The 13738-nt window shown below is 39.0% G+C and overlaps 1 protein-coding gene across 1 annotated transcript in view; it reads right to left on the bottom strand.

The window, feature by feature from the left end:
- Window positions 1-590: 590 nt before the first annotated feature.
- Window positions 591-13738, bottom strand: part of MTOR (mechanistic target of rapamycin kinase) — a gene marked incomplete at its 5' end in the record, with an annotated part of 54797 nt that continues 41649 nt past the window's right edge. The window contains 19 exons of the mRNA XM_029084146.1: window positions 591-1583; window positions 2136-2241; window positions 2890-2970; window positions 3278-3358; window positions 4067-4132; window positions 4540-4675; window positions 5164-5238; window positions 5754-5826; window positions 7318-7400; window positions 7838-7960; window positions 8669-8816; window positions 9563-9698; window positions 9929-10103; window positions 10381-10515; window positions 11170-11352; window positions 11985-12107; window positions 12702-12800; window positions 13378-13474; window positions 13726-13738. The exon at window positions 13726-13738 is cut by the window's right edge and continues 79 nt beyond it. Of these exons, the coding sequence (XP_028939979.1) occupies window positions 1568-1583; window positions 2136-2241; window positions 2890-2970; window positions 3278-3358; window positions 4067-4132; window positions 4540-4675; window positions 5164-5238; window positions 5754-5826; window positions 7318-7400; window positions 7838-7960; window positions 8669-8816; window positions 9563-9698; window positions 9929-10103; window positions 10381-10515; window positions 11170-11352; window positions 11985-12107; window positions 12702-12800; window positions 13378-13474; window positions 13726-13738 (1949 nt within the window). The remainder of the gene's footprint in view (window positions 1584-2135; window positions 2242-2889; window positions 2971-3277; window positions 3359-4066; window positions 4133-4539; window positions 4676-5163; window positions 5239-5753; window positions 5827-7317; window positions 7401-7837; window positions 7961-8668; window positions 8817-9562; window positions 9699-9928; window positions 10104-10380; window positions 10516-11169; window positions 11353-11984; window positions 12108-12701; window positions 12801-13377; window positions 13475-13725) is intronic.

Genomic DNA, 13738 nt, shown 5'->3' with positions numbered 1-13738 from the left:
GAGGCAGGAAGGGGGGGCCCGAGGGACACCCCGCAGGGCTGGAACGGGGCGAGACCCCGGGCCCTGTTCCCCCACAAGCAGCCCCCCGTGGGGCCCAGGGACTGCCCACAGCGCAGCCCCCACGACAGCCACACCAGTGCCTGGAAAGGGGCCAGCAGCATCGCAGCCCAAAGCCCTGGGTGCCACCTCCCTGTGTCCCAGTGTCAGGGGGCAGCACCAGGGTCTGGGGAAGCCCACGGAACCCTGGCCGGGACAGTGACATACCCCACGCTGTCCCTCCAGCTGTGGCTGTGACCCTAAGACCAAGAAAGCTGATGTTCTTACCGCACGGATGACATGGCATCTGCTGGGAACTAAAATTTAGGGGTTGTATGGTCACGCTGCTTTTATACAAGTGACATCTTTCAGTCTCGGTAATTTTGCCTCCAGCTGCTATCAAAAGGGTAATATAGCCAACCACCTGAACTGATGCAGAAAGAGACAAGTCAAATCCACGGCAACAGGAAATTCAACAAACAACAAAATCTTAATCTGCTTCCCTGTCTCTTCCTAAGAGGTACTTAGGAATAAACAAGAACACAGTCAAAATGTTTACATTTTGGTGTAATTTATTGGCACAAAAATATTCAAATACAACATGGCATCTAAACATGGCTACTCTGTTGTATTTTGTGCATTGTTTTTAATATGTTTAATTCATAAATCATAACTTTATCTTCACCCTTATGTTTAATAACCATTATTTTCTGTTTCAAGTTATGACAGTTCTCCCCACGTGTGCCTCCTATGCCAAGTACTATTTTTCCCTAGTTATTTCCCAATACTGCTTTTTAATCCAGACACTGTGGGAAGATCCCAAGTGGTATTTTATTTGTACCCTGCATCCTGTTTGCCACAAATGAATCTGCATAGAGGCACCTGACTTTGCTCAGCTCAAGCTCTTCAGTTCCTGGATCTGCTCTGATATCCTGATCTAGTCTGAAACACGACTCCTGCACTAGTGTAAATGAGCAAATATACAGTTTCCAATTCTGGGGCAAGAATCGAGTTTGAAAACAAGGTAACAGGATGAAACAATGGTAAAATTCTGCTTCTCTTCTCTTTCTTTCCAGTTATCCAGATCACCCCCAACTCTAAATGAAGCTTCCTGCACAAGCACATTGAGCTGACTGCAGTCACACCAACAGGACTGACCAGGGCAATAATTAATCTGCAAATGACTTAGTTACATTGCAAAGTAAGTCAAAACCCGTATATAGTTATTTTCAATGGATCACCAGTTCCCTAAAGACCAAGTGGAACCAAAGACATCTGTGGTACAATCAGTCTTCACTGTCCTGGAAACCCAAATCAAGTGTTGTGTTTCAGACAGCTTGTGTTTTTCCAACAGCAGCTATACATTGGCTTAAACCAACTTTTAATATACAATAACTCTTTTCATTTACATTTCAAAATATTTGACAAAGGCTGTATTTCAGTCCAACGTTCAGTTTGTGTTTGTAGAAGAGCAAGTTTGGAGTGCAAAAGCCTCCAGAATAAAAGGCTGTGGATACTTTGGAATCTTCTGTTACCAGAAAGGACACCTAAAGAAAACAAAGATAGTGTAGTAATGCTGGCTTGCATATAGTTTCACAGAGGCAACACTGAGAAGGACTGAGATCCCATACTAACTAGGCACCATCTTAGTATAAGAAAGGTTGACAGGTGATCTCCATGCTTCTTTCCAGCTAACTAATGTTAAAAAATGCTAAAAAGATCTATTTCCTTAAGTATAGTCCAAAGTTAGCTCTCAAAATGACAGTAAGGCATCTTTGTTTACTTCAGAACATGTGGTTCTTCAATGCAACTGAACTCAGTGACCACCACATGCCTTATTTCAAACACTTAAAATGCTGTGGCTGATTGTGGTTTAAATATTCTAAACCCCTTAAAATCACTACTTACAACAAAGACTTTCTTCCAGAGGACTGTCTATGGGATCACTGTCACAGGCTTGCAAAATTCACCAAAGCAGATTCAACATGTGGTAAGGCTCCTACATATAACTAACTACACAAGTGACACTTTCCTTAGCTGTTCTCTGCACAGACTATTCAGAAAACAATTTTGCAAGGTTAGCTGAATGACAAACTCACCATCCAATGTAGCACTGACACAGATTCTCGTGAGAAGTAGCTTGCTTAATGAGCAATTCTACTTGTGTGGGTACATCAAGAGTTTCATCATGAGAGAAATCTCGGCCTTTGAAATTAAAGGATGAAAAAAATAAATGGAAGCCACAAATCATAAAACATAAGTTGCTTCTGGGTGGCGAGTTAAGGACTGAGAGGACTTTTAACTACACTTCCCTTACAATATATAAAATGCAAAATTTTCCAAACATGGAGAACCTCTAAAGGCCTACAAAGCTCAGAACTCTGTTCTCGCTATTATTATGGTTTCTTCCTTTTATCTTCTCCAAATAATGGATAAACCAACAATAGATAACTTTATAGTAGCTGGAATCCTGGTCCTAATCCCTTCAAGTACATTATTTGGCAGGTGGGGGGGGAGTTTCGTATAAGCTTTAAGAGCATAAAATTTCTCAGCTAAATGCTGCAAACTATGAACCAGGACAGTGGAAATTCAACTTCTACTAACAAGGCAGACATGCAAAATATGAAGCCTGTTCAGTTACAAAGAGCTTTGTACTTTTGAAATCAGGCTCATTGGTATCTAAAATGCAGGCACCAGTAATGAGGTGTTAGACAAAACCAGGAAAATGACCTCATCCACTTAATCAGAATATGTTAAATTCAGGATTAACACAAAATACAAACACTAAAAGTAGCTCTGATCCATCTCATCAGATTCTATGTTTATCTTGTATAAACATAAAAACATGCTCACCAGTGAGCTTATCTCGAACCCTGTTGATGATTTGAATTGCCTTCTTATTTAGAGCTTCTGGCTTCACTAGACCATCTCCTACTAAAAGACAGAAGTAGGAAAGAGAGTTAGGACTTCAACTGAGCAATAAAAGCATTTGTACTGCTGTTACATCTGCCCTTCCCAGATACCACAAATACCATTTTGAGAGCAAACAAACCCAGACACCAGTACCTGTTCTGTCATCTTTTTTTTTTTTTTGGAGTTGAGAACACAGATATGTACCTGTGTTATATGTTGACAAGGAATTGCATCTGTCCTATCATATGTAATTGTATCTGGATGATGATGAAATTTTCTGAGCTAAGAACAATTGCTGCATCAGTATAGAAACAACAATGAAACTTACTGAAGGAATGGATGGATTCAGGCACTGTGGTCCCAGTTTTCTTATGCGCTGTCTCACCCAATTCCACACTGTCCAACATTTCTATTGAAAAAAAACCCATGAAAACATAAAAGCATGAATGTGAAGCTGAAAAGCAGACAAAGTAATATTCTTCTGGAAACATTAACACAACTGTTAATCAGCTCATTTGAAAAGCATATTTGACTGTGACCAAGTGTACCACATATCTCTCACTAATGGAAGTGTATCACAGGAGCAAACATTGTTTTCCCCAGCTAATGCACTGAAAGGCTTGATCCAACTTGTAGGAACATTTTGTATAAAAGTGTAATTAAAAGATATTTCAAAATGATGGAAAATTAACCTAAAATTACAGTCAAATAAGTATGTTTAGTTGTAGAGTTCTCCATATCAAACACCATCCTTGTTCTGCAGTCCAATAGCCAACAACTGCTAAGATTCAACGCAAAGCTCTCAAGACAATGTTCAGTCCCATGACTACTTACCAGGTTTTACACGCTAATATACATTTGGTAGCTAAGTAAATAAGTATCATGTATCAATTATACATCAGTTCATATGTGCTCCAGAAGGATGTTAATGTAACTGTAAAGGAGTATCTGCTTTTTGAGCCAACTGAACTCGCCATTTCCAGTCCTAAAGCTAATGATAAGCTGTTTATCTGTCTGCTTTTAAGAGGACTAAAAATATTTACCCAGTCTTGTGCACTGCTAAAAAAACCCCAAAACACTTCAAATATTCATGACATACACCATCTTTTCTACTCACCTACTGACTGACTAGCTGAGTAGGAGTCTGTTCTTGTTCGTGAGCGCTTATTGCCCTTTGTATTTGCTGCAAGAAAATAAGGAGTTGCAACGTATGAACTGGAGTTTGTGTCTCATAGCAAATTTGTCCACAAACAATACAGATTTGACTGCCTTTCTCCTTCTCCAGATTTTATGTCACCTGAAAATAGCTTTCAATTTCTTGATGACAACTAATACAAAAACAACCCAAATAATTTTGCTTGTAGCTGAGTTCTGTGACTGAGGGTTTTTACCACTGCAAAAGGGTTTTTACCACTGTGGTAATTTCACATTACAATCCCTAAAACCGTATGTGCACAGAAATAGCACGTGCAAACCAACAAATCCATCAGATTGTCTTCAAACAGGCATTGGATTTCAAGCTTCTGGTTTTCTTGTATGAAATCAGACCGATTACTCTCTCGCTGTCACTGTTTTATCAGCATCACTTACTATCCATCAGCCGCCAATTCAATAACGGATCATACACAAAGGCTTCAAGCACAGCCATGACACTGTCCTTATGTTCGCGCAGGACTTCCATCACTGTGTGACAGGTGATTCTGTAATTGCCATCGAGGCCCGTCACCTTCAGAAGATAAAGAAGTGAATCAACCATGTTTGTTCACTATGCAACTCCAGCTCTAACATTCAGGAAGTGGCTTGTGCTTTGAACTGGAATTTGCTGTTTTGTTCATTAGGTGAACAAGACAGATGTTCATTACAAACTAAGAAGCTCTCTTCTGCCATTAAGATGATCTTTGTGAAGTATCACATCATTGGCTGTTTTTGCTTGATGCAAACATCTATTTGAAATGAGGAAACTAAGGAAGGCCTAAGAAATTGGAGGAATTTCAGTGGGTTTTTTGTATCAATTAAGAAGTTGCTTTCCACTGTAATGCATTGTAAAGATCACAGAAAATATTTTAATTTACAGAAAATGCAGTTGAAATATTAACACTTCTGGTTTTGAGGAGTGGACAGGTTTAGCCACAACAGGAAATACAGGAAAAACTGAGAAATGGGTGCCAGTTTCCCTAGGAACAATCCCTTTCATATTAAAGAGGAGATGCTTACCTCCATAGCATTTGTCAGCATCCTCGTTAACCTAAATGGAATCTTCTCAGGGAACTTTTCTCTTGTCATTGCAACCTAAACACATGATGATGGAGAATTACTAAATTAATAGCTAACTTATTATTTAAGAGTTAACGAGTACTGGGGGTTTTTTGCTACACTTGAAGGTTATATTCCAAATAGGAAATAAAGTCCCAGCTTTATGTTGCTCAGTTTCCACAAATTTTTTGGAGAAGCTAGATAATCAAATTGATAACAGAGGGAAAACGCAAGTGTGTGCCCAGCTGCTCGTGTCAAGTAACACAGACTGCCTATCAGCAGCTTAAATTGCTCCAAGAAATTTTATAGAAAAATGATGTTAGCACTTCTTTGCTTGTTTCAGTGGTCAGCTAATCCCCAAGACATGCCTCTGAGATAAAGTATCTATTTTCATCTTGCCTGCAGGTAAAGTGAAGCCCAAAAGACAGCCAAAAAGCTTGCCCAGGATCACACTCCAAAATCAAGTTTGTCCTGGCTTACAGATTAATTTTTGTTCCACAAGAAAATGTGAAATATTGCAAAAAATTTAATCACCAAATACAAATATTTACCTCAAAACAGTCCCCAAAGTCGATATGCAGGATCTTTCCACTCAGTCTGTCTAACATCAGATTGGAGGGGTGTCTTTGATGAAGGAGTAGGAGAAAAAAACAGGGTGACAGACCATTATAAAAACCCAAAGTAAATCACAGCAGCTCCAGTCTGAAATGATATTTATCTTCATGAACAAGAACAGCCAGTGACAGCTTGCTTGTCTGAGATCTTCAATCTCAGGTTGAACAGAATAGCTTCCTGACAGTGTATCTATCACATTATTTTTGTAATTACTTCTCAGGAGTTAGAGATCTTCTCACCTTGGAAGATAAACAATCTATTGGACCAGAAACGTCAGTACATTTCTTGGATATGAACATTTATTTTTCAGTTAGGACACATTTTTCTACTTGTTTTATGCTTTTTCATTTTTTCAGTACAGAAACATGTAATGAATTATGCTACAGGTGAAGTAATGCGAATTGGATTACCACCAGAAGGAAAGAGAATCAATCCAGACTAGGAAAACCACAGTGCTGCTATTCTTTGTTCCAATTAAATTGTCAAAGGTTTGTAATTTCATCATAAAGTCCTTTAAGTTCAGGAATAAAAACTTTTGTTATGAAAACATTTGAGGGTTTAGCTGGTTTTGCATTACAGACTTGAAATCTAAAACATATCGTCTTCAAAAGTATTTTGGAAGTTATGATGTCCCCTTCTGACAGTAAGCCATACACTAAATCAAACTTCTTTTTTTTAATTATTTACCCCATCCATTTGGATTGTACATACTTCCCTCCAGACCACGTCTGCATTGCAGGTAAGAAAAAGCACCATGTTAAGTAACAGTTAAAACAACATTAACTTTTGTTTATTTTAAGTCTAGAGCAGTATTTGGGGAGTATTTTGGGTGACTTCACGTGTCTCTGCCAACTGCTGTGAACACACATAGCACTAGAGGTTCCTGCTTCACAGAATAAATATCCACCAGGCAAAAAGTATGCAAAATAAGTAGTGTTACTGAACCCATTTGGAGGGAGACTCTGAAGACCTCTGCCCCTAAATACTTTCTGGATTTCTTTTTGCTACTTCAGGGAACAAAAACTGATACTTGATCATGGTGCTTCTTTCCTTCCTAAAAAGTTGGATGTACCTACACAATCCTAACAGACCTTGAAAAAAAACTGCCATCTCATATGTATGAAGCACACACAAGCACACAGATTCATGGCAAAAGTCAACAATATTTCTGTTTTATAGAACAGATGGAGAAAGATTGCCCATTCTGTGAGTGAAGGAAAGGACAAAATTAGAACTTGTGGTCCTTGATGTAGTTCTGTGTGTATTCCTCTCAAAATGGAAGAAACACTTATATGTACTCAAGATACACAAGCCTGACACCTCATGCCTGCAGTGCTGATAATAATGGCAGCACTATTACGTCCTGAAAGATGGTATCATTACAACTCAGCAATAACCACAATGAAAGATGTTATCGTAAGAACAGACCCAAGGAATGAATTGATAAGGCCTATGCAGTCTGTGCTTTTATTTAAAAGAAACCTTCATAGTTTTGCTTACCTGTCCCCAAGGCCCAAAATGTACCCAACCATTGACATCACAGCTAGTGAACGAGTGTAGTTTGTTCTTCTGTCAAACCACACCTACAAGAGGAGACAAAATAGAAAAAGCCAGACAGGCATGTTGCATGTTTCAGCTTATATTTCAATTTATACATTAACTACTTGCATTTTGCACAAAACAAAACTGTAATATACTTCAGTTCAATACACTCCATAAGCCTGAGGGGGTTCAGACATCCTGTGGCCTTAAATTAGATGTCTCAGCCATTAAGAGAATATATTCTGAGGCTCCTGCTTTTCCCTCCCCATGCACAGTACATGGAGCTCCAGTCTTGTGCTTTGGACTGCACTCTGGCAGCCATTATGGTGAGGGGATACATATGTGTTGGATACACATTCTGCACTGATTCATCTGGAGTTTATGATGAATAAACACCACCTCTCACTCATTCTGCAGAGAAGGTAATTCCACACTATGCTGATTGCCAAACACAAGCCCTTATATGTGCTGAACTCACCTCTGAGCTTGGACTTTTCAACCACAGCAGTTTGGCAAGGTCATCACCAGCTGTGTTATTGACAGCATGTTCAAATACTTCAACTTTCTGCATCAGAGTCAGGTGGTCATAATCTGGAGCCATCTGTAATTAAGAAGTGACACTCAGCAACTTAAAAGAACCATCTCCAGTAATCCTTAGTTGTACTATGAGAAACACAGTAATCACAAATAATTTCGTATCAAATTTATATTGAAATTATTTCTAGACTTATCAGTATGTTCCCAAACACAGTGAGATGGTCACCCAACAGTGAAGAATTCGTTTGAAATGGGATAGCAAATGATTTAGCACCCACAAAGTAGTCCATAGCCATATTTAATTAAAATACTGCTAAGGTAAATATGTTTCAAAAACCATTATCCAAATAAGTCTTCTGCATTGGCACACACTTTCCTTTTTGGCAGGCAATTCCAACTTTTCTAGTAATGTTCAGTTTCTCCAGTCTGTCTAATTTTGGCCCTGTTGCTTAGACACAATGTTTGTAAATGCCAACAGGATGGCACCTTGTAAAGGGCATATCATAGTCACACAAAATTACATTTTAGTCACCAGATGGTAACAACTTGTGGTCGCTACTAAAACAGGAAAGGAGAAACAAATAAACATACAGCTAATTTTACCTCTTGGTAGCATTTTACAACTCTTATCTGATAGTTTTGCACTTATTGCTGGTACCAATAGCAATCAGAAAACAGGCAAAGGAAGAACAAGCTGCACACCATTATTCTTCATTAAGACATGGGAGTCCTAAAAGAATGTACCAAAAACTCTGCCAGTTTTGCCCTTTACCCTCAGCATGATGCGATGTTCAATGTTGAGCAAGATCTTTTTCTTCTCTCTGTAGTCTCTGATGAGTGCATGCAGTGTGTCACAGTGGGGGACCCAACCAATCAAGCCTGAATTTGTAGACAGTGGAATCACAGCATATCTCTGGATGCTACAGGAAAAAAAAAAAAAGAAGAATTAGACCTCAAATTTTTCTATGCTGTGAATTATTACGTATTAAGATGCTTAAAACAACTACTACTAAATCTGATTCTGATCCAAATTGTCTCTTCAGTAGTTGCCTTGCTTTTCTTCTTTTCAAACACACCTGAAACATCCATTTGGATAGATTGCTGCCAGATAATCTACAGACATTCTCAAAGCTTTCATGGTTTTCACTGAAAGACTGCTTTCAGAAGGTACATATTATGTCACCTGCGATGATCTATCATTTGCACATGTCACTTGATACGTTCATGCTTGAAAGACACTGTACAGAACTGCAGTCAGTGACTATTCACCAAGCTATTTGTGAACTATTTAGTGACTATAATAAAAAATCCTTGACAAAAAATAATAATAATAAAAAAAATCTGTTCTGAGGCTCTTAAGGCAGTGCTCAAGCTATCCTGAAACAGGGGTTGCCTCAAAGACTGTAACTATTTAAAAGGTGGGGCTTCAATGAAATAAAACAAATAAGCCCCTCAGGATACATTTCCTCCAAGTTTGAATTCTATGAATGTTTTTAAATTTCACGTTCTCTCTCTCTTTTTTTTTTTTTTTAAATTAACTTAGTTCCAAGATTCACCATTTCCTTACAAAGCAGTTGGTTGTATCAAGGGTTACTTAGAAATTGCACCTGCAGGGTGTGACTTTTGTGTAAGCGATTTGTATCCAGCGATTATCCACAACGTATACCTGAGGTTTTTGCGAAGAGAAGTTGGATCATTTGCTAGCAGAGTGTTGACCAACCCAAAAAGCTGCATCACTCTTTCATCTTGGCGAAGGTCTTCATGACCTTTCAGAAGGAATACAAACTCATGCCCATTGCTTCCTGCAAAAGAATGAATACACAAAAGTTTACTCGTGCTGAACAAACAGACAAGAGTAAATACCTGTGCACCCAAGAACTGGAAAGTGTGGCAGTCAAACTGACCAGACCACTAAGAAACACCTCACTTGAAAATAAATGTTAAGAGAGGTTTTACCTGGTAAGTATGCAGTTTGACATAAAAGCAACGACTGTTTAAATACAATAGCTAAGTGAAAACTGCTCTCTCTTACCCATTAATGTTAATTTCCTGGGTCGCTGCTTGGAGGTGATGACCTGCAGCGAGGGTGCAATGGACTGAATGCGTATGATGGGCTGGTTGGGATCGTATGTTCCTGGCACTGCCAGTTCCAGGTCCCGGCACATTAAGAGTTTTGGTGACACATACTGTAGTTCCAAAGAAGTGAGCTACCAAAAACAAAAGAAATACAACCTCTCAGAATTTCAGTTAAATCTCAGTGAAACATCTGAAGAGTTCATGCTGCTGAGGGATCTAGAACAGTTGTCAATACTTCAGATGCTCACAGGAAGAGCTGCATAAGCAGCAGACTTGCAGGAAATCATACACAGGTACTTCCAGAATACTGAATTTGAATATTTTGAATAACCAGAAAACATGAAACAAAGATTGGTATTGACAACTTGCACTGTAACACCCACAACAGAACTGTACCTCTCCCCCCACCTGAGGCAGCTGCTTTGAGATACGCCGGAACACATGGTAATAGAGATCCCAAGCCTGAGTTAGGTCTTTGACATTTCCTGATTTCATGTACTTCCTGCACCATTCCTGAGCTTCCATTAGATCTCTGCCGTAGGCCTAGAGGAAGTGGAAAAAACAATAGAAGAAAAACATTTCTACAGACTACAGTGGAACAGCTGGAGACCACTTAATATCTACAAAAAGCATCACAGTCTATTTTCTAATTGCATTACAAATACTCGATCTCACATTTTTATAGCATATCAGAGTTAAAGATCCAGGAATTCCTGGATCCAAGACATGCACTGAGTTTATTAGAGGACATTGCCCACAAATAGACTTCACGATAGGAGGCAACAGAATGACTAGAATTGCCCTTTGACAGTAGGCTCAAATGAATTCCTTTTGCTGGCTTGAGAGAGGTCATCTCTACTATCTACACTAGTGGTTACTGTGAAGCAAAGCAGACCGGAGTTAGAAGAATTAACTGCAGAGCAGTTGTGTGTTTTCCAGACCCTATCAGACACCCAGTCGATATAAGACTCCAGGGCAATCTGTACTACCATGGCCCCTGCAGTAATGTAGTCACCCAAAGCAACACAGATCTGAACGTAAATGTCAGTAATGAAGTCTGCAACTAACGTAATGAGTCCCAAGAGATTTACTCTGTGTTAGATTGCAAAGGTGCCTGTAACACATCTGGGGCAGGTGGCTGTACTCCCTAGTTTTGAAGGCACACAGAAGGTGATGCTCTTGGCCATTTGCCAATACCTGATTGAAGGATGTCTCTTTTAAAGTCTGAGGCCCACGCTCCATCATTGCATGAAGTGGTTCCAGCACTTCAAACATTCCCTTCACATTCCTTTCTCCAAAGTACAGACGAGATGCTTCTTCCAGCCCTTCATGCCACATCTCATGCCATAGGATGGCTACACGGATTAGCTCTTCACTCACCTGTTTAGGACAGGAAAAAAGATTAAATGCCTAAATAAAAACACTAGGACTGTATACTGATTTACACATGCAGAACTAATTTATTCTCTAATGATTATGAAATATTTGTTGCTGGCAGCTAGAGGGAGCCACAAGAACTCCCACAATGCTGTTACACTTTTTTCTGCAAGAAGCTCATGAGTCTTTTCTCACCTTATTTGTTGCCTTTGAAATTTTCTACATATTTGTGTTGCTTGGCCTGAAAGCATTACTTTTAATTTAGTCATATAAATATTTAGCAAATGAATTAAATTACTGTTTCCATGCTATGCTTGGTAAGTTTTATTTCCACTTCTCATTAAGCAAAAATGTCTCTTTATGGAACAATGATTCTTCACTTATTTCTTCTCTAAATTTATCCATAAGGAGACACAAGAACTCAGGATTTGAACGTTATGGTTCTTTTTAAATTAAAGCATTCCCTAGAAATTATACTAATACTGTAACTTCTTCCAAATGCCAAAAACCCCAAATTAATTGTACTTGAACAAAATTAATAAAATTAAATTAATAAATAGTCATTCTGTGTTATCATACTTGTGGCACATCCATTCCTGAAACACAATACACTTTATGATACATTAAGTACTCACCATCATTGCCTGCTGCACCAGAGTGTTACTGTGCTCACACATGTTTTTCAGGATCTTATTTGCAGCATTGTGGCGAGCAGTAGTTGTAGATTTAGAGGCCACAGTCAAAGGATAGATCAAAGCCTACAAGGGACATCAAACAATAAAATTTTAGAACTACACAGAAGAGCTACATACAAAGAAAGATTAGCAAAGCATTAATAAATAGCAGCCTTAGGGCTAGACGAGAGAAGGCAAACTTGCTTCTGGAAAGAGGTGACAGGAATTTGCTATTCAAAGTCTTCCAATCCAAAAAGCTTACAAAACTTTAATTCACTGAGTAGCAGACTGACTCTGAGAGCCTGTATCAAACTGGAAGAACAAAAAACTCTTAGCATTTTGTGATTTTCCACACTGTAGGAAGGAATTCAGATAAAATGTCTGTGGGATAGTCTCTTAGTAGTTATTTAATGAGATTTAAGAAGGTGATTTGCACTACCCAGTATTCTATTGGACCGACAGAACTTCCCCTGCTGCATGGCTCATCCACCTCTTCTTTCCATTTTTATGTGAACAGTGCTGAGGTGAAAGAAGTAACAGCAGAAATAGTCCCCATCCTCACTATCATCACTTGCTGTGACTTCCAGTGCAGACATCTAGACTAGGTGAAATGGAACACAGGAAATGCCTTCATTTGCTACCAGTCTATGGAAATTCCTCCTCTAAGCCAAAGCTTACCTGGGGATGGTACCGCCCAATATCTGTGAGGAGCTGATGAATGAGACGTCCTACTAATGGTCGAGGGGTGTCGATTCTTGCAATGAGCTGTGGGATAACCTAGTAGTAAGGAGAAGTAAAATAAACATCCCATGTGTTTAGTTCACAAGCTGTTCTGCCCTCTGCTAGAAGCCTCAAAGTTCCAAACAGTGTCAGAAATGCAGAACAGCTCAGTGAGATCACAAGTGTTCTGTGCAAAACTGTGACAGGATCCTCTTAGGGGAAGAGTTTAAGATATGCCTTGAAGCGTAATGCTCAAGTAAGAAATAAAGCTTTTTCTTTATTTATTTACAAGACTCATTCTACAAAGCAAACCTGAAATAGGCTGATTGTCTGAAGTACATCAGAGCAGCACAGTGGTGTTTCATACCCGATCACCACTGAACATCTTCCATTTTAAAATTTTCATTCTTTCTCATTCATATGCACTAATCTGCATATAAATAGAGAAATGCATGCAAGAATATTTCTCATGTCTCTGTTTGAGATGCTTGTTAAATTAGTTACAAATTGTACAGCATACGACTCATCACTCACCTACAGAGGACTGTTTACTAAAGGATCATCACAGACATCATGTAACAAATCCCAAACTCCCGCAGAACTGAGATTTGTCTCAGCCCTTTGTGTTCCTTACCTGCAGCCAAGTGTCTATTTGGATTGCCTTGACCCCTTCTACCAAAGCCTCGTTCACATCAGGCCAGTGACCATAGTCAAACCACAGAGTAAGGACTCTTAAAAGGAGAAATACATTTGTTAGGAATGAAACAAAAAAAATCCCAGACAAATACCTTCAGACCCATTTACAAGTGACTCTTCTTCCCAGAGACAGTAGGATAAGTGCTAGTCCACCTCACATAAATTAGCTTGGACTGAAGCATTCACTTAGTTTAAACATAATTAAAAGAACAGAAACAGGTTTTACTTAATCTTAAACCATGTGCCCTTATCAGCTAGATTTAATTTAGTGTGCATTATTATGTACCTTAGAGTGTCTT

The sequence above is a fragment of the Antrostomus carolinensis genome, unplaced genomic scaffold, assembly GCF_000700745.2.
Source record: "Antrostomus carolinensis isolate BGI_N321 unplaced genomic scaffold, ASM70074v2 scaffold16080, whole genome shotgun sequence".
Taxonomy (NCBI): Eukaryota; Metazoa; Chordata; class Aves; order Caprimulgiformes; family Caprimulgidae; genus Antrostomus; species Antrostomus carolinensis.
Note: the sequence above shows the minus strand (reverse complement) of the source record. Positions and strands in the feature narration are given on the sequence as shown.